The sequence below is a fragment of the Microcaecilia unicolor genome, chromosome 3 (genome assembly GCF_901765095.1).
Source record: "Microcaecilia unicolor chromosome 3, aMicUni1.1, whole genome shotgun sequence".
NCBI lineage: Eukaryota > Metazoa > Chordata > Amphibia > Gymnophiona > Siphonopidae > Microcaecilia > Microcaecilia unicolor.
The window spans coordinates 134,858,639-134,886,082 of NC_044033.1; the positions used below are offsets into that span (position 1 = coordinate 134,858,639).

The window sequence follows — 27,444 nt, forward strand, 5'->3', positions numbered from 1 at the left end:
AAACAAACTATCTGCTGCAAAAAAATGTGAATGTTTCTTAATTCAAAATTAAGACAAAAAAAATCCATTAGTAAATAATATAGTGGCAGTCTTTCAAACAGCAGTAAGAGCATGACTTCAGTGGTCCTTTGTTCTTCCATTAACTGCATACAAAACATCCGACAGAGCACCCTGTTTCTGCAGCTCCTTCGTCAGGGACGCCAGTGCTATAATACTCCATGGTTTAACTGTATTATTATAGCGCTGACATCCCTGATGAAGGAGTTGCTGAAACAGGGTGCTCTGTCGGTCATTTTGTATGCAGTTAATGGAAGAACAAAGCAACATTGAAGTCGTGCTCTTACTGCTCTCTGAAAGACTGATGCTATATTATGTACTAATGGATTTTTTGTCTTTATTTTGAATTGAGAAACTTTCACGTCTTTTTGCAGCAGATGGAGTTTGTTTTGCACTTGTCAGTCACCTGGGTAACCTGTTGGTTTATAATAGTAATAGTATATATAATTAAAAATATTACTAAGAAGTTGGGCGAAGGAAGTGTTGAGAAGTTTTATGATGTATAGAGCAATTTAAGTGAGCCAGGCTCTGCTATTGTTGTACAACCTATAGTGAATCTCCCTTCCTTGTTTTTCGAAAAACAGTTTTTATATCTTTTGACAATTTTATAGGTCCCAGAGTGTCTACTGAGCTAGCTATTTAATTTTGTTTGTGGGATTGATTTTGTTTTTATATTTTTATCTCTCCCATGTGGTTAAAATTTTTTAGTAATCTGTAAAATGGAGGCACCCATTCCCTTGCAGTGCATCATGGGACGTATTGGGCAGGGCCTGTGTACATATAAGTGAATTTCTCTTCTGTATTGTAGACAGGCCCTGTCTGGTGCATTGTGCTGCCATTTTGCAGATGGCGATACCCGGAGGCAGGAGCTCAGTTGGTATTGCTCTTATCTCGTGTGAGGTATAGGGGTTTGGGATGTGGGTGGGCTCCCACTAGACTAGTGGGGATATGGGTAGGGAAGGGGGTCATTATACCACCATAGTATTTGTATATTAGGGGGAGGGGGATTGCGAGAGAGAGCAATTAGACCACCAGAGATTAAATATCAGGGAGTGGGTGCTGGGTTGGAAAGCAGTTGGGGGATGGTACACTAGACTTGGAGAGGGGAAGGAGACTGGGGCCAGTGCACAAAGCAGTCTGGGGCAGGGTGGTCAGATTGGAGGGAGAGAAGGGGTATCACTAGACGTGCTCCTCTCAGCTGCCCCTTTTACGCTGCCCCAGACCTGGTGAAAAGTTTCCAGCACTAAAAGCACATGAGAATCCTTTTTGAGCATGACTGGAGAATAGCTAAATGACCACACTAAAGTACAACTTTGAATGTGGTCTGTGGTAATGCATTAATACTCATACTGAAATCATTTGAGCATTGCTCAGCCAGTAAAATCTGTGGTAAAACCAAGTTAAAGCTGAGCTAATGCTTTGTGCATCATCTCCTATGTGTTTTAAAATTATAGGAACATACTACAATGAGAAGGTAATACTACTTGTGTATTCTCATTCTACATGAATCAGAATGTTGATGATAAACTGTTAGCATGTATAACTGGTCTCTCTGGTGTAGAGATCACAACTGAATTGTTTTCCCAGCTTAATCACATCATTTGGAGGCTTTGCAGTTTTCATGCTTGTTAAAGGATCATTTTCTTTTGATGCAATGACATGCTGAACTGGAGCTGCATCAGTCTGGCATGTTGTATTCCTTGCTGTCTTTGAGCCAAGTTTAAGGGTAGGGTGAAAGGAGGGGAACAAAGGTGCAAAATGTCTGCAAAACTGCAACCAATGGGGTATTTCCGTCTGTACTAACTTGGACAGATAATATTTGAGCTGATATTCAAAGCCAGTTATAGACTCATTGGTGGCTGGTTAGCATGCAAGTGGCCTTTAGGTTTCAGCCCTTATCAGTCCTGGTTTAACACTATATTGGGCCCTAGGCAAATATACATTTGTGGACTCCCTTCCATGCAGCTCCAGCTACTAGCTCCTCCCCCCCCACCCCCCCAAAAAAAAGTTGTGTTCATCTTCCCTGCCATCTTTACCCCATGTTTTCATTCATGGTCTTTCTCCCACATTTCACCTCTTTAAAAGTAGCAGGGAAAATGCAAAGTTTTGCAGTGAGTGTGGTGGCACTAGTAGTTTGTGAGTGAGCATGGGAAATAGGCAAATATATGCTTTGAATTTTTAGAGCTAGAGAGACGCCATGTTACACCATTCGAGGAGGCTGGTTTTAGGCCAGTCTTGGATCTCTGGTACATTATAGGATATGTAGTGCTGATTTGAGTGGGTAGAATCAAGGACTATAAATACTGTACTGAATTGGGATGTCAGCCCCCCTCAAAAAAGGGCTGGCCAAGTAGTCTTCCTCTATTGCCTCTGGTACACACCAGAGATACCGAGGGTGGACTGGCCAAATAGTGACATTTATGGGAGATGTATCTGAAGTATAAATTTACAGAAAGTTTTACATGTAAGAAAAGCTTTGCAAATGGAAGAAGCAAAAGAAAACTCTATCTATCTATCTATCTATCTATCTGTAATTTTAGTACTTCTGATAAGATATAGTCAATATTATGACAGTTCTCAAAGGAATTTGCCCAATTAACAATAGTTGACTGGGTAAATTCCCCAGACCGAAAACATTCCTTCACTTACTATGCACACAGGTACATTTATATTAGTGGATTTCCCTACTCTCAACACACACACATGCATATGCACAAACACACCCCTACCTACCTGCTGTGGTGTGCTGTTCATGTGCTCATTCACTCAGTGTCCCCCAGCCATTATGTAAAGTTCTTGCAATTTGCTGCCAGTTCTTTCCTGCATTGTTCTTATATTCTTACCCCTTCTCAACAATGCCTGTCCCCTAGTCTACTCACTGGTTCTACTGGTTCTTTCCAAAGCCTCTTGGAGGCAGGTGCTCAAAACCGTGTGCTAAAGCGCATAATGCAAAAGCCTGTAATTTGGGATGAACACAGAAACACAACAAAGCAATGCTCAGAAATTCAATGCAAATGATACGTGCGCTTAATTTGCACTAGTAAACCAAAAATAGGGGGAGGAACGTGCTGGGAACATGCACACACAGGTTTTGTGGTAAGCGTGGCTCTTGTGCACATGTTCAGTCAAGAAAACAGAAGTGTGAGTGCACAGTGGCACTGTTCTGCGCCTGTAAATATGAGCCTTTCAAACATTGTTTGCACTAACCTTTGGCTGTTTGGTTTTTGGTGTGCTAAAACTATTATAGAAAAAAAACTTGTTTGCACTTTTTGTGGCTAGCGCAGAAAAGGTTATAGATTAGGGCCAGTTATGTACCTAACTTAATTGTTAAATTGGGTGCCAATTGGCTTTAAGTACCAATAATGGCCCTTAGTGACCAACTTCTGCTCTTCATTTATTAGACACCACTGTTAAACCTGTGAGTAACTTCTATTGTCTTGGAATAATTCTGGACTCTGAACTCTTGCACTACAGATATCCTCCTCATGTAAAACAGGTTTCTTCGTTCTGCGCCAACTACGTTCTATCTGATCGCTCTTTGACCATAACTCTTTCCACTCTTTCTTGCAGGCTGTTCTTATTACTAGACTTGACTACTGTAATATCATCTATTTGGGCACTCCAAGGACTGTATTTAGGAAATTACAAACATTGCAGAATACTGCTATCCACATGCTCTGTCATGCTTACAAATCAGACTACGTCACTCCTCTATTGAAAGCCACCATTAGTTACCAGTTGAATTTCGTGTGAAGTTTAAAACTCTTCTTGCTTTTAAGGCATTTCATATGGATACTCCACCATAATTACCCACTTTGACAATCCTCTACTGTCAGCAATCAAAATGTGGCTATTTCAACAGGCCTTTGATACCTGGTTGTGGTAGTTTCTGGGCTGCTCCTGTTTCCTCCCCTGTACAGTTTTAGGTTGTTTTGTAATGCTATATATTGTGGTATGTGTGTATGTCTGACTGAATGCCTTTCTACCTTATCAACTGCTGTAGCTCCTTTTCCTTAAGAGTATTTTTGTTAGATTGTGCACTGCTTTGTCTTGCCTGACAGATAAAATGTATAGCAAGTTCCTAATAAATACATTTCAAAATAAATTAGTTGGCACTGATTTGAACTTATGTAAATGCACTTAGGGCGCCATTCTGTAAACATAGAGCCAGATTCTGTATATGGTGCCTGAAAAATCCACGCAGAGCGAATTTCCGCTTGTGTGTTATATAAGCGGCATCTAGATTTAGACATGGTATATAGAATACGCTTAGTTGATATCCCAACGCCTGAAACTACGCGCATCCATTTACACCAAGGAAAACCTGGCATAAATACTGGCACATAGATTTAGGCTCAAAGGGCCATTTTCTATAACACGCATACATTTTGAAATGCCTATTTCTCCGCCCATAATAACGGCTCTTTTTGCACGTATGCATTACTGTTACCTATACACGCAACTGCCAACAGTTAGACATGAGCATTTACATCAGCCTTTGACATGGAGTAAGTGCTCATGCCTAAAGTTGGGCAAGCGAATTCTGACTTAAGCTAGTATTCTATAATGGCAATTATGTGCTTAGAATTGGTGCTTAGTGCCCAGATTTTCGGTACCTAACTTTACACAACTTTTTTCTTGAATTGATCCCAGTATATATGTTTAGCACTGCTGTTTATACATTGAGCAGTGCTGAACCAGAAATTCCAAGTTACCCAGTTCCAGGCTGGAGATTTCGGGCCAGTCCTGGTTTTGAACGTCTATTCCAAAGCAGTGTGGGATTTGTAATGCCTGATCCTGCCTATTGAAACCAGAGCTGCAAGTTCTATAATGCACCAGGATAGGGTGGTTAGAAAATCCAGGACTGGTCCAAAATCTCCAGACTGGAACGGGGTAATTTGGCATCTATGTGAACATATGAATTAAAGCACTGGCTTTTATTTATTTATTTGAATCCCACATTTTCCCACCTATTTGCAGGCTCAATGTGGCTTACATAGTACCGGAGAGGCGTTCACCAACTCCGGTATAAACAAATACAAAGTGATGATGTGATAGGATAAGGTTCATGTAGAACAGACACATTAGTGAATTGTAGAGTGGAAGAGTTATGTAATGTCCATTACGTGCTTTGGTTTCGTTCTGTTGCAGAGTTCAGTCATTTAAGTTGGATCGGTAGGGTATGCCTTTTTGAACAGGTTAGTTTTTAGTGATTTCCGGAAGTTTAGGTGGTCATACGTTGTTTTCACGGCTTTTGGTAATGCATTCCACAGTTGTGTGCTTATGTAGGAAAAACTGGATGCATAAGTTGATTTGTATTTGAGTCCTTTGCAGCTTGGGTAGTGGAGATTTAGATATGTTTGTGTTGATCCGGATGTGTTTCTGCTTGGTAGGTCTATGAGGTCTGTCATGTATCCCGGGACTTCGCTGTAGATGATTTTATGAACCAGGGTGCCGATTTTGAAAGCAATACGTTCTTTGATTGGGAGCCAGTACAGTTTTTCACAGAGGGGTTTGCGCTTTCAAATCGCATTTTTCCAAATATAAGCCTGATATAAGCCTGGCTGCCGTGTTTTGGGCGGTCTGAAGTTTCTTTATGATTTGTTCTTTGCATCCCGCATAAATTCCATTGCAGTAGTCTACATGGCTTAGTACCATTGATTGTATCAAGTTGCAAAATGTTTCCCTCGGGAAGAATGGTTTCACGCGTTTGAGTTTCCACATTGAGTGGAACATTTTCTTTGTTGTGGATTTCACTTGGCTCTCTAGTGTAAGGTTACGGTCGAATGTAACGCCGAGGATTTTCAGGCTGTCTGAGATAAGGTAGGGTGTAATTTGGGGTATTTATATTTGTGGGGTTGTCCGCATTGTATTGGGATGAGAGGATGAGACAGTGTGTTTTTTTCTGTATTGAGTTTTAGTTGAAATGCATTTGCCTATGAGTCCATGATGTTCAAGCCGAGCTTGATTTCGTTGGTGATTTCTGTCAGATCATATTTGTAAGGAATGTATATTGTGACATTGTCTGCATAGATGAAAGGGTTTAGGCCTTGGTTGAATAAGGACTTGGCTAGTGGGGTCGTCATTAGGTTGAAGAGGATCGGTGATAGTGGTTATCCTTGGGGTACTCCGCAGTCTGCTTTACACGGTGATGATATGTTTGAATTTGATTTCACTTGATATGTTCTAGTGGTTAGGAAAACCTTGATCCAACTAAGTATATTTCCACCAATCCCGAAGTAATCTAGTAGTTTTAGTAGTATATAATGGTTTACCATGTCGAATGCACTAGACATGTCAAATTGGAGGAGAAGTATGCTTTTGCCTGTTGCTATTTCTTGCTTGAATTTGACTAGGAGCATAATTAGTACTGTTTCAGTGTTATGGAGGGGGCGAAATCCTGATTGTGATTCATGTAATATTGAGAATTTGTTTATATAATCTGTAAGTTGTTTGACTACCAGTGGGATAGATACTATGGGGCGGTAGTTAGTGATTTTGTTTGTTTTTTTCTTGGTATCTTTTGGTGTTGGGGTGAGTAGGATGTTGCCATTTTCCTTAGGGAAGAGGCCTTGCTGAAGCTAGGTGGAATGTGAGGTCTGCTATGAAGCGGTCAGGGGCGGATTTTATTAGGTAGCTGGGACAGGTATCAAGTTTATAGTGAGTGTTGGAGAACCTACTAATCGCCTGGGCAACTTTCGGCGGTGAGGAGAGCGAAGTTTGACCAGGTTCGGTCAGCTGGGTATTCTCCAAAGGTTGGGTCCAAACCATTGATGAAGTTTTCGATGTCGGTATTGTCCTGAGGTAGTGTGTTGAGTAGGTTTGCAGTTTTTTCATTGAAGTATTTAGCAAGTTTGTCTGCAGATGGGATGTCTGTATTGGTTGTTGTGACCAGGGTGGTGTCTAGTAGTTTGTTCACGAGTTGGTATAGTTTCTTCGCGTCTTTGTAATCTGTCCCTATTTTAGTTTTATAGTATGACCTTTTGGTCTGTCTTATTGCGTATTTGTATTTTCTTTGTATTTGTTTCCATGCGTTGTGTGTGTGTTCATCTTTTGTTTTTTTCCATGCTCGTTCGAGTTTCGTGGATTGTGTTTTTAGTTTTTTCAGTTCATCGTTGAACCATGGTATCGAGTTATGCCTTCGTGAGGTTCTTGTTCGTAAGGGTGCAATTTTGTCTAGTATTCTTCTGCATCTTTTATCCCATTCTATGAGGTAGTATATGGAGTCCATTTGTGCTGTCCATTCGTTATTCTATATCTGTTGCCAGAATGTTTTCGAGTCTACTTGACCTCTTGTACTGTAGGCTGTGTGTTCTTGTATACGGTATGAACCCTTCTCCCTCCATTTTAAGGATAGGTTTAGTTTGTAGTGATCGGTCCATGGTGTTCCTGTCATTTAATATCTGTTATTATTAGGTTCTGGTCTGATGACAGTTTGTGTGAGATGAGGTCGAGTGTGTGCCATTTGACGTGGGTTGTTTGCATATATGGCCATTCAAGATCCCATACACGGAGGAATTCCTTGCAGTCTCGTGTGTTGAAAGAGTTTGGGTCTTCTAGGTGAAGGTTAATGTCTCCTAATACTAGTATATTGCAGTTGGTTACACAAGTGTTTGAGATGAAGTCCATGAAGATTGTCTGGCCTTCGTTCCAATTTACCTGATCTCTCTATATAAAACGCACCTCCAACATTCTAATGAAGCCTCACTTTCCCAACGTTCTAAAGTGAGGCGGCAGAGACCACTTTTTGAACATCAGTGTTTGCCCCGCCCACGCGCTGCTGATTGGCTGTGCCTCAGGTGATGCACACAAAGTACGGTTCCACCTCCCAAACACTCACATGGACTTAGAAACCACCAAGCCTCTGAATGGGACCGGTGCTGCAGAGGAGCAGGAGTGGGACAGCGAAGAAAATGCAGCGGCATTCAGGAAAAAAAAAGCAAACACACACGAGTCCCGCCCCTTCCTGAGGAGGGGGTAGCTACCAGCACACGGACCAACCGCGAGGAAAGCGCGGACGAAGAACGCCACTAAACAACCACTACATCGCGGACCTTACTCTGCAAGCTGTTCATGCGGTGAGTCTCCAAGCCGGCGTTCAGTGCCTACAACAGAGACTTCCAAACACATGCGCCCTCAGCCCCGCCCCCCCTACAGAACGCCACCCACATTCCACACTAAAACCAAACCAACCCCCCCCCCCCCAAAAAAAAAAAACCCCACCCAAACGGAAACCTCCGGCGCCCAACCCCCCCCCTAAAAAAAACGGTTCACAGCCCACCTGAGTGCCCAGCTGAAATCAGTGCCTACAAGGAGACCTCCAGACACATGCGCCCTCAGCCCCGTCCCCCCATACAGAACACCACCCACATTCCACACTCGAAAAAAACCCATATCTACTCCTACTGCCTGCCTACAACAGATCCCTCTGATTTCAACAAAAATACAAGTGCCTACAAATACCACATCAGAGTGCCCTGCTGAATTAAGATTACTGTATCACACTCACACGCAGAGAATCACCCCCTACCAGCCACAAAAAAACCTTACATCTAATATGGACAATCAGCATCACTCACTAACACACATACATACAACCAAACTGCCCACCACCCAAAATGCCACACACTGCCATGGACAGACAACATCTTGCTTTCACACTCATACACACACACTCCCTCCCCCAACCCCCTTAATACAAAAACTGAAACAGTAAAAACCTACATCTCTCTCTTACAAACACCCACAGACTCCCATAATCCCCCCCCAAAAAACACAAACACTCATACAGAACAACCCTACCCTACAAACACCCCCCCACAAAATGGCACACACACCCATAGACACCCACAACCCCCCTCAAAACCACAAACACTCATACAGAACAACGCTACCCTACCCCACAAACACCCCTCCCCCCGCCAAAAAATAGCATACACCCATAGACCCCCCACAACCCCCCCTCAAAACCACAAACACTCATACAGACTTTACAACTTAAAAAAAAACTATTTTCCTTTTTAAAAAAAAATATATCCCTTAATATCAAACAGAAAAAACAAAAAAAAAACACATGCTAGCACCCGTTTCATTTGTTTTGGAAACGGGCCTTTTTTACTAGTGTTCTATAAAACAAGACACACAGTTCAAGTGATCATGAAGGATCTTGTTATGGATTCTGATTGAGGCAATTTCAAGTTGGGGTGTTATGGACTCGGCAGTGGTTTTGGTGATAAAGTGGGATCAATAGATTAGTCTATGCCTCCACCTCTCTTTTCCTTTCTGGTCCAGTGTATGATTTTGTATCCTGGAGGGCATAGGTGTTTGTTAAGACCTTTCTTTCCCTTCTGTTGTGGTTGTTCGCTTGTTGGTGTTCTTCCTTTAAATTATTACAGTCACCATATCAGCTGAATTTTGACCCCCATAGATTTTAAGAATAGTTCTTTTAAAAATCATCTTTCTTTATTTGAGCTTTAACCCGGGTACCGTTGTTATCAGGTTGTTGTGATAATCAGCTTGAAACCTAAAGTTTTCCTTATGAAGTAGCTACTCCATTTTTTTTCTGTTGCAGGAACGAGGGCAGTCTTTCCTATTTAATCTCCTTTTAGTTTCACAGGTTCCTGATGAAGGAAAACTACAACTGGGAGCTGTTTATTCAAATAACACAGAATTACTTCTCTCTTTAATTGCATTGTTTAAATCCTTGGTGTTTAGAAATAGAATCTTAAACTTTGGATTTTCCATTAAATCTGAGTAAACTCAAAAATTCTGGCTCCCAGAGCATTTGACTTAAAGCTTAGGTATACTTAATAAAGCTGTTTCCTCCTAAAGGACACTTAGCAAGTAAAAAGACACCAAGAGAAAAATGAAGTAAGATAAAGCTAACACAGCTTTTATTTTTATTCCAGTTACATAGAGCATCACGTAGATAAAATTTGTAATTATAAAACATAGCATTAATCCCATCCATAGACTAGCACAGTGGTTCTCAATCCAGTCCTCAGGTCACACCCAGCCAGTTGGATTTTCAGGATATTAACAATGAATATGAATAAGATAGATTTGCATGCATTGCTTCCTTGGAATGAAAATCTCACTCATATTCACTGTAGCAATCCACAATGAATATTCATGAGAGAGATTTGCTTGCAGTGGAGGCAATGCACTCAAATCTCACCTGCATATTCATTGTGGGATATCCTGAAAACCTGACTGGCAAGGGGTACTCTAGGGCCAGTCTTGGGAAACACTGGTGTAGTCTACCTCAGGGGTTGCAGGATGAGGGAGATTTTCTTGCAATTTATAAAAAATTAAAGTCATTTTTATTTGCAGAATCTTTTGGTTCTTAAAATGGGGGGAGGTATAGTGTTGTAAAAGTAAGCAGGGTTATACCTATTATACGTGGGGGTAATTTTATAAAAGACTTTTGCACATAAAGGTGTTTTATGTATATAAAATGGCCTTTATAAAATTTCCTCAGGGTTTACATATGTAAAAGTACACACAATGCCAAGAAGGCGTGTACTTTTATGTGACCCACATGTAGGCATGCTCAAGGGTAGAGCGTGGGTGGAGTCGCCATATACTTGTGTTCTCTATAGTTTATTTACTAATATTTACACCTGAGTCCTAAATAGACGTAAATGTTTGTGATTTCAATCTAGCCATGATTTCAGATGGTTTACCCCTAGTATTTCATAAAAACACATAAGTTCCTAAATGTCTTAAGAAAAATAGGCACCTTCTTGCCCTTCAAGCCTACCACTAAGCTGTAAAAAAAAGAAAACATGCATGTTATTTACAAAGATGGAAACTATTATAAAGAATAAAATTACAGAACACATAGACAAACATGGTTTAATAAGACAGAGCATAGGCTCAGCCAAGGGAAGTCTTGCCTCACCAATTTGCTTCATTTCTTTGAATAAATATGTGGATAAAGATGAGCTGGTTGATGTAGTGTATCTAGATTTCTCCGAGGGGGGGGGGGGGCAAAATTCCCCAGGCCCGGGCCTCCAAGGGGGGCCCGGGGTCAGGCCACCGGCGCTGCAGTCCCCGGTCTCACCTGCCTGCCTCCTCAGCTCCGGGCTCCCTGCATTCAAAGTGGCAGTCGCAGATCTCGTCTCTTCTGGCCTTCCCTCGTGGAAACCGGAAGTTACATCAGACGAGGGCGGGACACAGGGAGGAAAGGCCAGAAGAGACACAATCTGCGACTGCCACTTTGAATGAAGAGGGCCAGAGCCGGGGGGGGGGGGGGGGGGGGCCTTGCCCCAGGCCCGGCCTAGTCTCTCGGTGGCCCTGCTCCGAGGACAAGCAGGTTGCTTGTTCTCACAGATGGGTTGAAGTTCGTGTTGGCCCAGGAAACAGCAGTTTTGCAAGCAAAAATAAAAATAGCTTTTGCCCAGTCTTTTGGCGCGTGAATCATGCGCACCGTGCATACGCGGATGACTTCCTGCCCATCGCATGAGCATGCCCCTTAGTTCTTTTTTTGTCCACGTCGAGGTGACAGGATTTTTTCTGCTCTCCTTGTTCTTGGCCCAGGAACAGAGTCTGACGACTATTTCTTTTATTATTTTAGTCATTTTCTTAAAAAACAAAATAATATTCCCATAGTTACTTTCAGTATTTTTTTTCTCTATTTTAAGTTCCTTCTTTTCGATGCGGCCAACCTTTTCTCCCATTTTGTGCCCTTCCCTTTTTTGGCACAGGGGGACCATTAAGAATCATTAAGTTGGTGCCAGTTACTCTTAGAGAACCTATGGGGAATGAAGCATGTCAAATACTTGAAATTAAAGTGCCCTCTGGTACTTGAGCAAGGTCCTTTGGGTCAACACATTCCAGCTTGTGAGACAGGTTTTAGTAGGTTTAAAGAAATAACAATTATTCCCTGAACTAAGAGAGAGAGAGAGGGCTGGTGCTTCTGAATAGCAGCGCAGAAGAAAAAAGTACTGGCTGAATAATGCTTTGACGTCATCAAAGTGGGACGATGGCAGAACATCTCTGTGGTCAGAAAAAAGTCAATCAATCTAGAGAGGGCTCTCCCGCATTCGAGGCTGTAGGATGATAGAACCAAGGATGATAGAAACTTTTACTAAGCTGTGTAGGTGCCTACGTGTGCCCAACGCATGCCAATTCTGAACTACCGCCTGGCTACTGCGTGGCCTGGTTGGTAATTTCATTTTTAACGAGCGTCCAGTATGTACGCCAGAAATATTTCAGCATGTGGTGCTAACCGGGCAGTAATTGGCAGTGTATGCGCACTGATTATCGCCCGGTTAATGCGTGAGACCTTACCGGTAAGTCAGTGGGTGGCGGTAAGGTCTTAGGGCCAAAATGGACGCGCAACAATTTTTATTTTGCTGCATGTCCATTTTTGGCCCAAAAAGGCCTTTTTTGCAGGTGCACTGAAAAATGGACATGCGCACATCCAATACGTGTGCCTACGCCAGCTCAGGCCATTTGTCGGTGCACCTTATTAAAAGGATCCCCAATTATTCTGCTCATACACGGAAAAAGTATAGTTCACATTAATTCACCTAGGCAATGAAAACTTTCCCATTCTATTTTCATGACAGAGTTGTCAAAAGAAAACTAAGTTTAGTCTGTTTTCTTACTTTGGTTATCTTAAATGTTTTCCCCACAGCTTTATGAGTTCAGATGTACATAATGGGCTGGATTCATTAAATGGTGGTCAAAATTTGTCGCCGAAAAAAAAAATTAGCGCTGAACGGTAATCTATAATGGGCATTCCGAGATTGGCGTCCTTAATAGAATAGCTCATGGTGCTAGGATCTACGCTGTTTTGGGTGTGAGAAGTTACACTAACTGAAACCACTTGTAAATCTCGGCACGCAAGTTGGGTGCAGATCTGCACTATTCTGTAACAACACTGCACGTATTTTAAGGGAATGACACTGACCTGCCCATGGCCATGCCCCCTTTGTAGATGGGTACCAGGACAGCACCCCAATATGCCAAACTTTTTATGGCTGATCTGGAAGAGACATTTCTGAATATATACCAGACCAAACCTCTAAAATACTACAGGTACATCGATGACATTTTTATGATTTGGACGGAGGGGGAAGAAACTCTGAAACAATTTTACTATTCCTTCAATACATACCATCCTACAATCAGATTCAAAATTGACTACTCCCTAGAAAAAGTTAATTTGTTTGACACCACGGTCTCAATCTATATACAAGAAACCCACAGACAGATGCAGCTACCTCCACAACTCCAGCTTCCACCCTTCACATACAAAGGGATCCATTATTTACAGCCAAGCCACAAGATACCACCGTATCTGCTCTGACCCAAGGGACAAAGACAGAAATCTTGAAATCCTGACTGCATCCTTCGAACGGAAAGGCTACAACCCCAAAATAATCTCCAAAAATATTGCCTGCTCCCTCAAAACACCCAGGGAAAATCTGCTACTATACAAAGAAAAAAAAGCCACAGACAGAATCCCCCTTATAGTGACATACAATCCAGAGCTGTTAAAATTAAGAAAAATCATAAAAGATCTTCAGCCTCTACTCCAAGAGGATGAATTACTGAAAGAGATATTCCCAGCCCCACCAATGCTGGCATTCTGACAGCCACCCAACTTGAAACACAAGCTAATCAGAAGTAAACTCCCAACACAGACTGAAAAAGAAGAGAAAGGCACACATCCTTGCAATATATCCAGCTGCAAGCTATGCCAAAACATTTCACAGGACCCCACAGTCATTCACAAAGGAAAAATATTCAACATAAAGGAATATTTCACATGCTCATCTTCCAATGTGGTATATATCATTCAGTGTAAAAAATGTAACGAAGGATGCTATATTGGAGAAACAGGCCAGATGCTAAAGACAAGGTTTAATTTACATAGACATCACATGAACAATATTGGTGCCAGCCGGGTTCCCACCCTGTGGGCCAGCACGTTACAAAACCAGATCACTGTACCAGTGACTTCATAGTAAGAATCCTGAATGGTAACTTTAAAACAATACAGGAACGTAAGACCTTTGAAGTCAGAATGATTGAATTTTTTGACACCCAACAGACAGGACTTAACAAAGATCTGGGTTTTCTAGCCCATTATAAACCATAAAGTTGTATTGCTATGTTTATCACTCTCCTCTCACCTATCCACCCCCATCCTGTTAGACTATCTCTGAAATGCTTTGATGTTCCCATGCATACCTCCTACCCATCCCCACACTGTTAGACTGTCAATGAAATGCTTGGAAGTTTCTCTTATATATACTGTCATCTACCACATTTGCTTATTTCCGATCTGACGAAGAAGGGCAACCTTCGAAAGCTAATCAAGAAATGTTTTAAGTTATGTCCAATAAAAAAGGTATCATCTTATTTTCTTTTCCATGTTTTATTTTGTTTGATTTCTATTGATTACCTTTAAAAGTGGACTAACACGGCTACCACACCACTCTAGATCCACATGGAAACACTTAGGCGCAGTTGTGTAAATGGACGTTTAAGTATGTTTTTGCACGGATCTGTCATTTCTTCCCCGTTTCAGGACCTTGCATGTTAGAACACTTTTCTGCGCTGAACATTTGGCACCATATATAGAATGTCCCTAAATATACATACTTATGGCGCACACAAGTTTAAGCATCCCTTTCACATTTGTAATTAACAGAAAAAATGTTCACACTTCCATTATTACTCCTGGTAGCTTCCATTCATGCAGCAATACTTCAACTACACATACCATGCTTATAGGAAAAATCAGTCAAATCAGGGTAATGTCGCTCCCATAGATCATTCACCTAAGTCCATCATCTTGCTACTTTCATCTCGATGTATAAAACAACTTGTCTGTTGCCTACGTCTAGATTGTTTTTTGCTGTTCACTTGCTTGGCTGATTTTTTTTTCCAAAAAGGAAGTAAATATGTCTAAATAAAGCCAATACTGCATCAACGGCTCTGAAAGAACCAGCTACTAGAGAGCTCAGTGAGCATCTCCATTGTGTTTTAGACTGGTATCTGTTCAGTTCATTGTGTTCAGTTAATCGTGAGGAGCAAATGTCAGTTGTAGAAAAAAAAAGTCATAAGTGCTAAACACACCATAGTTACAGTTAACAGGAAATATCAACCAATCTCAATTGTAATATTAAACGATTTTTATGTACTGTCACTTTCCTATAGGATTTTTTACAGTCAAATGAGAAAGAATGGACAAATTTATCATTATGAAACATAATTGAATAATTATAGCACAAATACTGTAACTAAAAAAAACAAAGCCAAATAAGGATACATTGGGTCCAAAAGGTATATTAATTTTAGTGAAAATATCTGTCTTCAACAGTCTCCTAAATTTAAGATAGTTTTTATTCTCCTCTAATTTCTAAAGGTGTAGTATTCCATAAATCAGGAAGAATAATATTAAATAATTTCTTTAGAGATGAAACAAGGTGAGTATAAAAAGCAGCAGAGAGTGCAAACATATAAGTGTACCGAATGTTGAGACACTATATTTGGTCTGACCCTTAGTGAATGCATGAGAGAAGCACAGTCCTTGTGCAGTATCTTGAAGGCAAGACAAAGTACTTTGAATTCTGTACAGGCAGCCAGTGGCTGTAACATATTTACTTGATCATTGCAGTATCATTTCAGTTGTTAATACATGTCTTGTCCTACCCTTCCCCATAGCATCATTTCTCTAACTGCTGAAATTGTTGGCAAGCAGTCAAAAGTGATTAACATAGATTGCAAGTAAGAAGCCTCAGACTCTCAATGGTTGTAGACTATATTGTATTCATGTCATTCAGTCATCTCCCTTACAAATTTCTGCAGATGTCTGGGCTCATTGATGTTACAGCATTACCCACATTATAGAAGGATAAAGCCCATATCTAGCCTGCAAGGATTTCAACTGATCTTGAAGATGTAAGAATGGCTTTCTCTCAAATGGTAATTTCTCCAAATGGGTTAGTTTTTCACACACTGTGACAGTAATGAACCCCACTCCTAAGCTAGAGTATGTGGAGGATGATCTCAGTCTCTTGAATTCACTACTAACACTCATCGTAGTACTCGTACTGTGCCAAAGAGAGGTCTCCTTTGGGGTACGTAACATGTAGGCAACCTATCCCAGTGTGCTTGGAAATTCTTTTAAATCAAGTTTGTGGCACCCAAAACTATGAGAAATATTTCTGTATCTTTTTGCTACGTTTTCTTAGTCTCTGACTGCATTTCTTAGTTTTTTAATATCTTCTGTGTCTCTACATGATTCACAAGTAATCACTTGGGACTGACACCTTTATAATGTACATAACACAACTCTTCCGTTGTACGATTCAGTAATGTGGCTGTACCACATGAATTCTATCTAACCACAATATCACTTTGTATTTGTTTTCACCGGAGTCTGCAAATGCCTCTCCGGTACTATGTAAGCCGCATTGAGCCTGCAATTAGGTGGGAAAATGTGGGATACAAATGCAACAAAAATAAATAAATAAATAAATACATACATAATCAATGGTGTTCTTCTGGTATTCTCTTTTACCACTATGTCTGGCTGCTATTTTGAAGTGTGCGTGGGGAGGGGGGATTCTTCCTTGGAACATTTAACTTCAAAATTTAACAAAAATTTAGTCTTGGGTTTTACTTGATTTGTTAGAACATAACTTCCATAAATGTAGGAGGTGAAAAATGAATTTATTAAACAGAGAAAGTAGATGATGAGGAAACATTGGAAACCTCATTGGCTCCCAATAATTGATTGTGTGAGATTTGAGGAACTTTTGTTGATGTCCAGGTAATCTGTACTCTGATTCTCTCTTTCAGGCTGCCATTCCTGGTTTGTTCACTGGTGGTGCCTCATGTAGTCCAAACTTCATACAAATAACTTACTTATATAGAGAGTAATTCTTTAAAGCATGTTTTACTTGTGGAATATAGCTATTTTAAAATTGTGCATGGGTACACATATGTTATAAAGTGGGGTCACTGAAAGAGAAGGCCTACTTTTACATGAACAGTATGTAGGCATTCCTAGGGGCAGCCTTTAGAAAATGCACATACGTGCGCGTGGAGTAGTTAGATATTTGCACCTGCCTTGGAATAGGTGTGAATTTGTGCAAGAGCACTTGTGTGCTGTTGTGGATAGCTCTGAAAGCTTGTGTCATCTTTATAAAATATTTGCACCAATAATAAGCTTCTCACCAAATGAGTTAAAGGGACCTTCAGAAAAGGAGTTAACATTAGATAATATCTGATCAATTCAATATGCTCCATCCTTTCAATTATCTGTCACACATTTTAACTGAATTATTTTGTGCTAATCAACTTAATAGTGTAATACCACATCCCTTCAAAGCAGTCACATACTAAAGTACTTTTTAACATCCATACAACTGATGCTTATATTCAAATTTCTTTAAACATGCTTAGTATTTAGAGTCCATTTCAAAAGACGTATATGCTGTTTGAATCCACACTGTTTAATTTGCCTGGGCACCCAAGTTTTGACAAACCTGCCTCTGGGATCAACGGCTTTGCATATAACCATCTAAAAAAAAAAACCCTACCGTGTTCACAGTCAGTGTGGCATCAGAATCCCCTTTCACAGATCTATGCACTGCATTCCTTCTTTCTTGAAACCATGGCTCCAACAGCAGGCTTTAAACAAGGATATAAAATAGGACATCATCATCAGCCAAATTTATTAATCTTTCCAGAGGTCATTTTAACACCAGGCAGTGAGAAAAAGAGAACAGTAGCCATCTGTTAACAGATACAATTATTTTTTAAAAAGGGGTTACTATATCTATCAATTAATGGTTTCCCATTCAGTGTTATCATCATTCAACCCCAGAGATTTTCCAGCTTTTAATTCATATATCCAAACTTATTCTCGGAGTGTGAGAGTGCCCATCCTGTTACCATCCTGTTACTGTAATACGTGCCGAACGGTCTTTGCAGTTTTATAGGCTACAATAAATTGATGTGGTAGCAGTGTTAGTCCACTTTTAAAGGTAATAAATAGAAATAGAACCAAAGATAGAAGACAAGCATATCTGTGTTCTGAGTGATTTTATTCTAATCTGTGTGAGCATAATTAATTCATTTTATTACTGGTGTGAATCTTTACAGCTTTTTTTCTCACTTGTGGGCAGCTGTTTTATTTTTGAACTATTTCCTGCCTTTATAAAATAGGCATGAAACAGACTCTTTTTTTTTTTTTGTAATTTACCTCCAGAACGTTAGGGCTGCCATTCTGCATTCAGACTTAAAGTTGCAGGGTTTTGTCTTATTGCACTATAAAAGTGTTGAGCTCCCACCAAGGCTCTGAAAGTAACAAAAGCATAGGATACGAAAAGTTGTTGCATGCATATGAAAATGTACTACACTTGTGACTTACAATGCAGTCCTGCCTAGGTAAAAGACATTATATAAAATCTGTTTTTCTTATGTCTTTATGTAGTAAGTACAGCAGTCTGCTCAGTAAAATGTGTGTCAGTACTGAACTTTTGGATGTGTAGCACCCTGCCAACACTTTAGTGCATGGCATTGCCCGAGTCAGTGCTCACAGCTTTTAGTCTCAATTATTGCATCTATCAAATATGCTTCTCACACTGGTCCCCAAAAGTAAATGATGCAATATTTCTGAACACCAGAGGCTCATCTGTTAACTTCCACTGTTCCTTTTTCTTTTATTTACAGGTTAAGAATGTATTAAACTCAGCAAGACTACTAGGAGATGCTTCTGTTTCTTTCACCGATAACTGTGTGGTTGGAATCCAAGCAAACACAGAACGGATCAACAAACTAATGAGCGAGTCTTTGATGCTGGTGACAGCTCTCAACCCACACATAGGTAAAAATGGAAATTATTACATCTTGTTTGAAAAAATATATATTAATTAAAAGCTCAACAAGATGAACTGTGGATCAACCATCTCTAAAATCTTAAGTTTGCATCTCTTCCAACTTCCTTAAATAATACCACCACAATATAGAGTATGAAATTGATTTGCTCTTGGGTATGATGTCAGAGAGAGCAAGCACAGCAAAATCAATTTTATTTACATTCATTTTATCCAATTCAATGGCCCCATGTCATTGTCTTGGAGATTTTTTTTTTTATATATTCAACGATTTTTATTGATGTCAATACAGAGGAACACGTCCACAGTAGAATTGCACACAGATTCAGATAACAAGAAGTACGCAGTGAGGACAAGTTAATACATTCCTACATTATTCTTTTTAACCGTTTATCCCCACCCTGCATCTCTATTCTATGTTAACATTAAACACAGACCCTCGACAGTTCCCAGCTACAATGAATTTATTTAAGGAGATTTAATCCTTCCTTAATCTCCTACGTAAAGCTTCTGTCCGTGTGTTATATTCTGTATGTTTAAGTAGAAACAGTCTTATTTGAAAGCTTCTCAGTAGCGAACAATATACTCTTACATAGACTTTGAAAACAGATACTAACCATCCCAACATAACAACAACAACTACCCCTAGAAAGTCCATTATACCTCCGTGTCCTCGCGTCTCTCCCTATTCCTCCTACCCTCCCAACCCACTCCCCAGATCCCTCCTCCCACTAACCATACCCAAAACAATGGTTCCTTATGTGTAGGCCTCACCTTTGCCCTTCTAGTCCGACCTACCCTCAAAGATTGTATTCTTTATCCCCTAATCCCCATCCCCCTAACCCGTCCCTATGGTGCCTGGTCCCCTCACCCAGCCGCCCTCAACAGCCCAGCGAGAATCTGTTCAAAATTTGACTCCAAGCTGCAGGTGAAACTTTATTCAAATAAGCCCCCCAGATCGCCAGAAACCTCTGCTGCCTCTTCGGAGACACGTGGGCACCCTCCGACTCCCATATCATGTTGATGTAATTTATTCCTTCAATACCAAACGGGGATGATCCTGAATCCAGTGGTTGAGAATACATTTCTTTCCCAGAATACACGCTTTGCCTAAAAATAACTTTTCACCCAACTTTCCAGGCCCCCACCTGCCTAATGTATTTTATTTTATTTATTTATTTATTTATAATTTTAATACATTTTTAACAAGGATAAACCTTGTAAGAGAAATACAGGCAAAAATTAATATAAAAGAATAATGTTCCATTCATAGTAACAAGGTATTAATGTTTTAAAGAAAAATATCTATTGGTACATTTATACAAAATAATATTTTACAGCCTTTCTTAGACCTCAATAGTGATGTGAGAGAGAAAAGAGTTAGAGAAGATCAAAAAGAAAAAAGAATAATCTCATAGGTATAGGCTGATATTAACCAGTGCTTCATTACTTTTCACTTCACTTTCTTCATCTCTATAAACACTTTCAGCTGTTCCGGTGAAAAGAATGTATATTTTGTTTGAGCCAGCTTGACCACGCATTTGCACGGATATGCAAGAAAAAAGGAAGCACCAATGTCAATTGTATTTTGTTTTAAAGAAATAAATTGCTTCCTTTTTTGCTGAGTTGACTTAGTAACGTCAGGGTATACCCAAACCTTAGCACCATAAAATTGGGACTTAAGGTTTTTAAAATAAAGTCTTAAGATAGTGTTATAGTCTTGCTCAAAAACAAAGGATACAATGACTGTAGCCCTGTTCACTATTATTTCCGAGGATTGTTCTAAGATATCAGAGATATTTTGCAAATCAAGATTGTCTTTAGCAGGACCTTGACCCTCATTTCTAACAGGAATATAGTAAATCTTGTTTAGCGGAGGTATAGCCTCTAAAGGAATATTCAGAACTTCCATCAAATATTTCCGAAAAATGTTAATTAGAGTTTCCCCCGCTATTATTGGAAAGTTAAGTAATCGGAGGTTTAGGCGCCTGTTAAAGTTTTCAAGTTGTTTGATTTTATTTCTAATGTCCGAAGTCTTTTGCCTAATGTATTTTAATATCACCCAAACATTTTGGATTTAGGTCACAATTTTTTTCAATTGTAGTTCAAGGCAAGTTACATTCAGGTACAGTAGGTATTTTCCTCTCCATGAAGGGCTTATACTCTAGGTTTGTACCTGAGGCAATGAAGGGTTGTGACTTGACCAAGATCACAGAGAGCCACAGTGGGATTTGAACTGTTTCCCTGGTTCTGTTCTCTAACCATTAGTCTACTCATTGACCATTTTGTTTGATTAGAACATACTAGGGACAGAGAATACCTGTATATAATATGTAAACCACTTTGGTTGTACCACAGAAAGGCGGTATATCAAATGCTTTAACCTTACCCTTAAGAATAGCCATACTGTGTCAGACCAATGGTCCATCTAGCTCAGTTATCCTGTTTCCAACAGTGGCCAATCCAGGTGACAAGTACTATTTGCTACTATTTGAGTGGCAAAAACTCAAATAGTAGCAACATTCCATGCTACCAATCCCAGGGACAAGCAGTGACTTCCACTATGTCTATCTCAATAGAAGGCTATGGACCTTTCCTCCAGAAACTTGTCCAAACCTTTTTTTAAACTCAGATATGCTAACTGCCATTGGCTGTACATGTACCAGTTTTTATGCACAAAATCTTCTTTCAGTTGTTAAAGACCAAATATACCTATCACTAATATAGGGTTGCCAACTGGATCCAGATTCACCTGACAGGGTTCATCCAGGCCTGGGTTTACCCCTTTGCATGCAGGGACTTGTGTTTTTGATTACCCTAGTTCATCCCCTAAGAAAAGCAAAGTTACAAGTCCATGCATGCAGTGGCAAGCTTACACCAGACCAGGTGTTTCCTTACTGTGTGCATGGACATCTACTTCTGATTACATGTTCCCCTTGATTGACCTTCCGCCTAGAAATGCCAACCCTGCTGCTCGGTCCTATCTTCACCTCCATTTCCCGAATTGTAAGGGAGTCAAGTATAAGAAAATCTTCGCCTCGTCTTTCCGTTACTGGAGTCCCAAATACTGGAACACGTTACCTCGCCACCTTAAAACTCAAGTGGACCATGCCCTTTTTAAGAAGTTGTTAAAGACATTCCTCTTTGCTAAGACTTATCCCTCAATTTACCATGTTGATTAAAACATCCCTTGTCCCTTACCCTACTTAGTTCACTTTGTTAGTTTCTTCCCCCATGTTTACTTCTTTATGCTTGCCTAAGCTGTTAAGTTTGTACTCTTATGTAATTCTCTGTAAGCCACATTGCGCCTGCATGTGTGGGAAAATGTGGGATATAAGTAACAAATAAATAAATAAATAAAATTATCTCATCAAGTTTCCCAAGAAAATCAAAACCACAAGTCCTAGCAAAATAGAGTACAACCAGGACCGAACTAGCCTGTTCCTTATAACATGGAGTCATGGGGCAACCCTAGCTATAGTAATCATAGCATTGATTTTTTTTTTTTTAAAGTTACATTATGAAATATATCACGTTAGAATCACTGAGGTGGAGACACTGGAGAAAGATCAGCAAGGTTTGCCAAAATGTAGCACAATTCCTGAAAAAACTATCAGATTTCAGTATGCTAAGAAACAAACGCTATTGAAAAAGCACTGAACCAGATATCTCCTTGGCTTATCAAGTGGAAGTTTATGATATGGTGATGTCACAGTGGGGGGATGTATCACTGGACTTGATTGCCCTTTATCAGGAATGGTTGCTAAGAGACCATAAAATCTCTCCATGACAGTCACCAACACAGCAGCTTTTTCATGCTTGGCAGAGAGGTGCTTAAAGGAGAATTAGAGGTCAGGAGAAGACAAAGGACCAATTCTGAGGAAGGGTAGGGGAATGCAAATTTGCAGGATGCACACTTCATTTAATTTAATTAGTTTATTTACAGGTGCTTGTTGCTTATAAATCTAAATTTAACCCTCAGCCCCCAGCTATGATCATGATGGGCTAACAAAATAAAAATGATAATTATAAAATCAGTCCATGGAAATCTCAATTATTTTAAGTTTCCCTCGCTAAGTATAAAATAATGAAGCATATCAAGGCTATGAATTTAGGATTCATGTATGTTAAGAATGGTATCAATAGAAAATGAATCTGTTTAAGTTTGGGTGTTTTATTTTAAAAATTTGGGGTTACTGAACAGAGAACTTTAAATCAGATATTATCATTATAACTTTTGTCCAGAGAAATGAAGGAGGACCAGCAGGCATTCTTAGGGTTGTACCAAAATGTTAACTAATAACAATGATATTCAGTGCTATCCAGTTAACTCAGACTATATAAATTATGTTAACTTTAGGACTGCTATTTAAATGTAACTGGCGAACCTTGACACACTGAAAAATTGATAATACAAATGAGTATTGACATCCTATATAATAAAATGCACCTCCAACATTCTGAAGCTGACTGCATGGCTGAGGCATTCCTGCTCTCTGTATCCATCTCCTGAATTGACGTCACGTACTTCCGGGTTCGTCACAAGCAGAAGTGACCAACCACACGAGGTTTCTTGGCTTCAGAATGTTGGAGGTGCATTCTATTAAATAGGATTGGTCAGTTCCTTGAAGCACAGCCAGAGCTCAGCGTCCTGCACAGTAATGCTAAGACACCAGAGAGGGGGGGGGGGGGGGCTGACACCAGAGAGAAGGAGGGAGGGGGGGGGCTGACACCAGAGAGAAGGAGGGAGGGGGGCCTGACACCAGAGAGGGGGGGAGGTATCTCTGTCACACACACACACACTCTCTCACTCTCTCACAGTCAATGTCTTTCTCTCTCTCACACACTGTCTCTCACACACTCTATGTCTCACACTGCATCACATTCACTCTCTATGTGTCACACAGTCACTCACACACTCTCTTGGTTTCATACACTCAGTCTCATAGAGAGTCTGTGTCTCACACACACACACTCTCTCTCTCGCACACACTGTATCTGTGTGAAACACACTCTCTCTCACACACTGTCTCATATATGCACTTGCACACATTCTCATTCTCACACACACACTCTCTCTCTCACAGACACACTCGCATCCAGACTCACTCTCTCTCTCTCACACACACACACTTGCACATTCACTCTCTCTCTCACACACAGTCACTCTCACATACTCTCTCAAACATACACACTCCGAGGAAAACCTTGCTAGCGCCCGTTTCATTTGTGTCAGAAACGGGCCTTTTTTTACTAGTTTTTAGTATAAAATACACTAGGGCCAATATCTACTAAACGTTTTGTAACAAACAGCATAAGTCGGCTGAATATGCACATAACCTAAATATGTTACTGCTGAATATCATCCCCACTGTGAAACATCCATCGATACATAAATTATTTGTATTCATGAGTGTTCCTTCCTTGTACATGCTAAATCATTCTTCCATAATAGCAGCCTCTGCCAAGTGTTATTAGTAGGTGGCAGCAAATCTATAACCATCTGTGGGGTTATTTTCTTAGTAGTAGAGGTTGGAAAGTCCACAAAAACAACAGTGCCAGTAAGACCAAAAAAAATCACTGAAGTATGTAGTAGAAAATGTACAGCTTAGTTATAACACCACAGTATAAAATGACATGAGCCCAATTTTACATAGAATGTGGAGACCAGAATTGAACTGCTATCCAACCTAGGACTAAGAGTTACCAAATCCAAAATAAAAAAAATCTACAGTGTTGGCTACAAAATTTCTTTTATATATATATATATATGTATTTTCAATTTTTTGAGTATACCCTCAGAGTTCCCACTCAATATTGCAGATAATAATATAACTGCCTGGTGGTCCAGCACTTCATTCATCGGGTAACTCGTTTTGCATTTTTATGTGCTTGTATTCATGTGATATTAATTCTCAATTCACAAATTCACCCTCTGCACCTGTGCGTAAAACAGTATCAATATATAACCAATAGCCAATATTGATGATAACACTGTGGCTAAATTCTCATGCACTTATCTTATAGTCCGAATGCTTGGGCTTGCTGAGTCATAACGAGAAAATATCCAATTGCCTTCCCCTAGGGGCGTCTTCTAGGGGAAGGCAATTGGATATTTTCCTGCTGTAGTATGTGCAGCCCGTGTCACTCCTTTTGTGTGTGTGTGAGAGTGAGACTAACAAGTTAGTTACTTCTTCCATTAAAGGCCTGGTTGAAGAGCCAAGCTTTCACCTGCTTCCTGAAGAAGAGATAGTCTTGTGTTAGGCGGAGCCTTTCAGGCAGGTCATTCCAGAGTGCGGGGGCTACTCTGGAGAAGGCTTACTTTCGAGTATTACATCATGTAATGTCTTTTGGAGATGGTGTGGTTAGTGATAGTCCTTGAGAGGACCTTAGTGTCCTTGGCAGTGTGTAGAGGATCATCCTGTTCTTCAGGTACTGAGGGCCTTGAAGATCAGACATAGAGTTTTAAACTTGGCCCTGTATTGTACTGGTAGCCAATGAAGTTTTTGCAAAAATGGTGTGATGTGGTCACACCGCTTGCAACCTTCTATGAGTTTGTCCATCCTTGCCATCTACTCTCGCTTCCTCTTCTTTAGATTTCCTATGCACTTGTCCCTAGCATTTTTGAATTCAGGTACAGTCTTTTTTTTTTTTTTTTTTTTTTTATTTATGATTTTACAATTTTACATCCATTTCAAAAATGTAATAGATACAGAAAATATATTTTAACATACTATAACATAGGAAATATAATCATTCTTACATTGACCACAATCAACACCACATTATGAGGCAAGAAACTAGGAATAACAAAATAAAGGAAAAATTAATTGAGTTTAATTTACTTTACAAGAGGAAGAAAACCCTGACTACTCGCTAGCCGATTTAACAGCATATTTAAAGTGGGGCCTCAGGTCTGATCACCAATCTTACTATGTTCTTTCAAATCTATATATATTTGCATTTTTCTGGGGTCAAGAAACATATAATTAACACCACCAATAGACACAAAGCATCTACATGGATACTTTAGGACAAATGTTCCAGATAAAGCGAGAATTCTTGGCTTTAACACCAGGAATTCTCGTCTGCGCTTTTGTGTCTCTTTGTTAAGATCGGGGAATATCTGAATCTTAGCTCCAAAAAAAGATGCATTCATATGCCTGAAATACAATTTAAAGATGTTATTTCTATCAAGCTCCAGAGCGAATGATACCAGGAGAGTTGTGCGTTCAGTAACCATCTCCAGCGAACTCTCAAGGAACTCTGTCAAGTTCAGATCTGGTTGAGGCTGAGAAATCAGGGGTTGCGATTGAATTCCAGATATATAGCGAGCCCCGGTGATGGGCGGAAAGCCCTCCACAGGGATTCCTAAAATTTGTCCAAAATATTTTTTTAGCATATCTTTAGCAGGAATTAGAGGAGACTTCGGAAAATTAAGGAATCTTAAGTTATTTCTCCTCCCCTGATTATCTAAGTATTCCATCTTCTTAACTATAGTGTCTCTGTCCTTTACCAAAGTTCCTGTCAGATCCTGTAATTTTTTAAGCTCTCCTCCCAGTGTTTCAGTTTTCTCTTGATTTTCTTGTATTTTCCCACAAAGCTGCTCTTGAGTTTGCTTTAAACCTACAATTTCCTCTTTTATAGAAGTTGTTACCTTGGTAAGGTTGGTGTTCATCCCCTATATGGCGTCCCACAGCAACTCAAGCGTTATTACAGCTGGTCTTATTCTTTCACCGCTATCCACGGAAGGTGCCACCAGGACAGGAGTGAGTGCAGGGCTCACTGCGTCCAATTCTGTAGCCGCTAACTTGTCTGGGGTCGACGCTTTCACGGGGCCTCCTCCGGTTACTAGTGCAGGAAACCCTTCGGTTTGCAATAGCTGCCAGTCCAATAGGAAGCGAACACTTCCGGGTCGCGGTGGTGCTGTAGTTGGAGGCGGGCTAAGTGACGCTGCCTCTATGCTGCGGTCCGATAGTCCAGCTACGGACTCCATCGTCACGGGTGCTGGGGTTTTGCTCATCTGGACGCCGTACATCTCCAACGTTTGTTGCCGGAGCGCCGGGCTTCCAGGGCAGGAGGAGGACTGAATCCCTGTTTTCCCCTTCCTTTTCCCCATGAATCCTCGTGGGGAAAGTGCTGCTCTCTCAGGCAACTACGTCGGGTTTCGGGAGCTCAGACGCGACTTCCTCTCAGATCGCCATCTTGCCCATGTCTTTTTGTCCAGGTACAGTCTTTATCTCTACTGCTTCCACTAGGAAGCTATTCCATGCATTCATCACCCTTTCTGTGAAGAAGATTTTCCTTAGATTATTCCTGAGTCTATCCCCTTCACCTTTATCCTATGTCCCCTCATTCCAGAACTTCCTTTCAATTGAGAAATTTGAATACCTCTGTGGCCTAAATGCATAGGAGGTAAAGGTCTCCCCTCTCCCTCCTTTTCTCCAAAGTACACATATTGAGATCTTTGTCTGGTCCAATATGCTTTGTGAAAGACCACTGTCCATTTTAGTATCCACCT

The 27,444-nt window shown here is 40.3% G+C and overlaps 1 protein-coding gene across 1 annotated transcript in view; it reads left to right on the forward strand.

Moving 5' to 3' along the window:
- Positions 1–27,444, forward strand: part of FH (fumarate hydratase) — a 160,299-nt gene that overhangs the window by 107,302 nt on the left and 25,553 nt on the right. Inside the window, exon 9 of the mRNA XM_030196382.1 lies at positions 18,760–18,913. Coding sequence (XP_030052242.1) covers positions 18,760–18,913 — 154 coding nt within the window. The remainder of the gene's footprint in view (positions 1–18,759; positions 18,914–27,444) is intronic.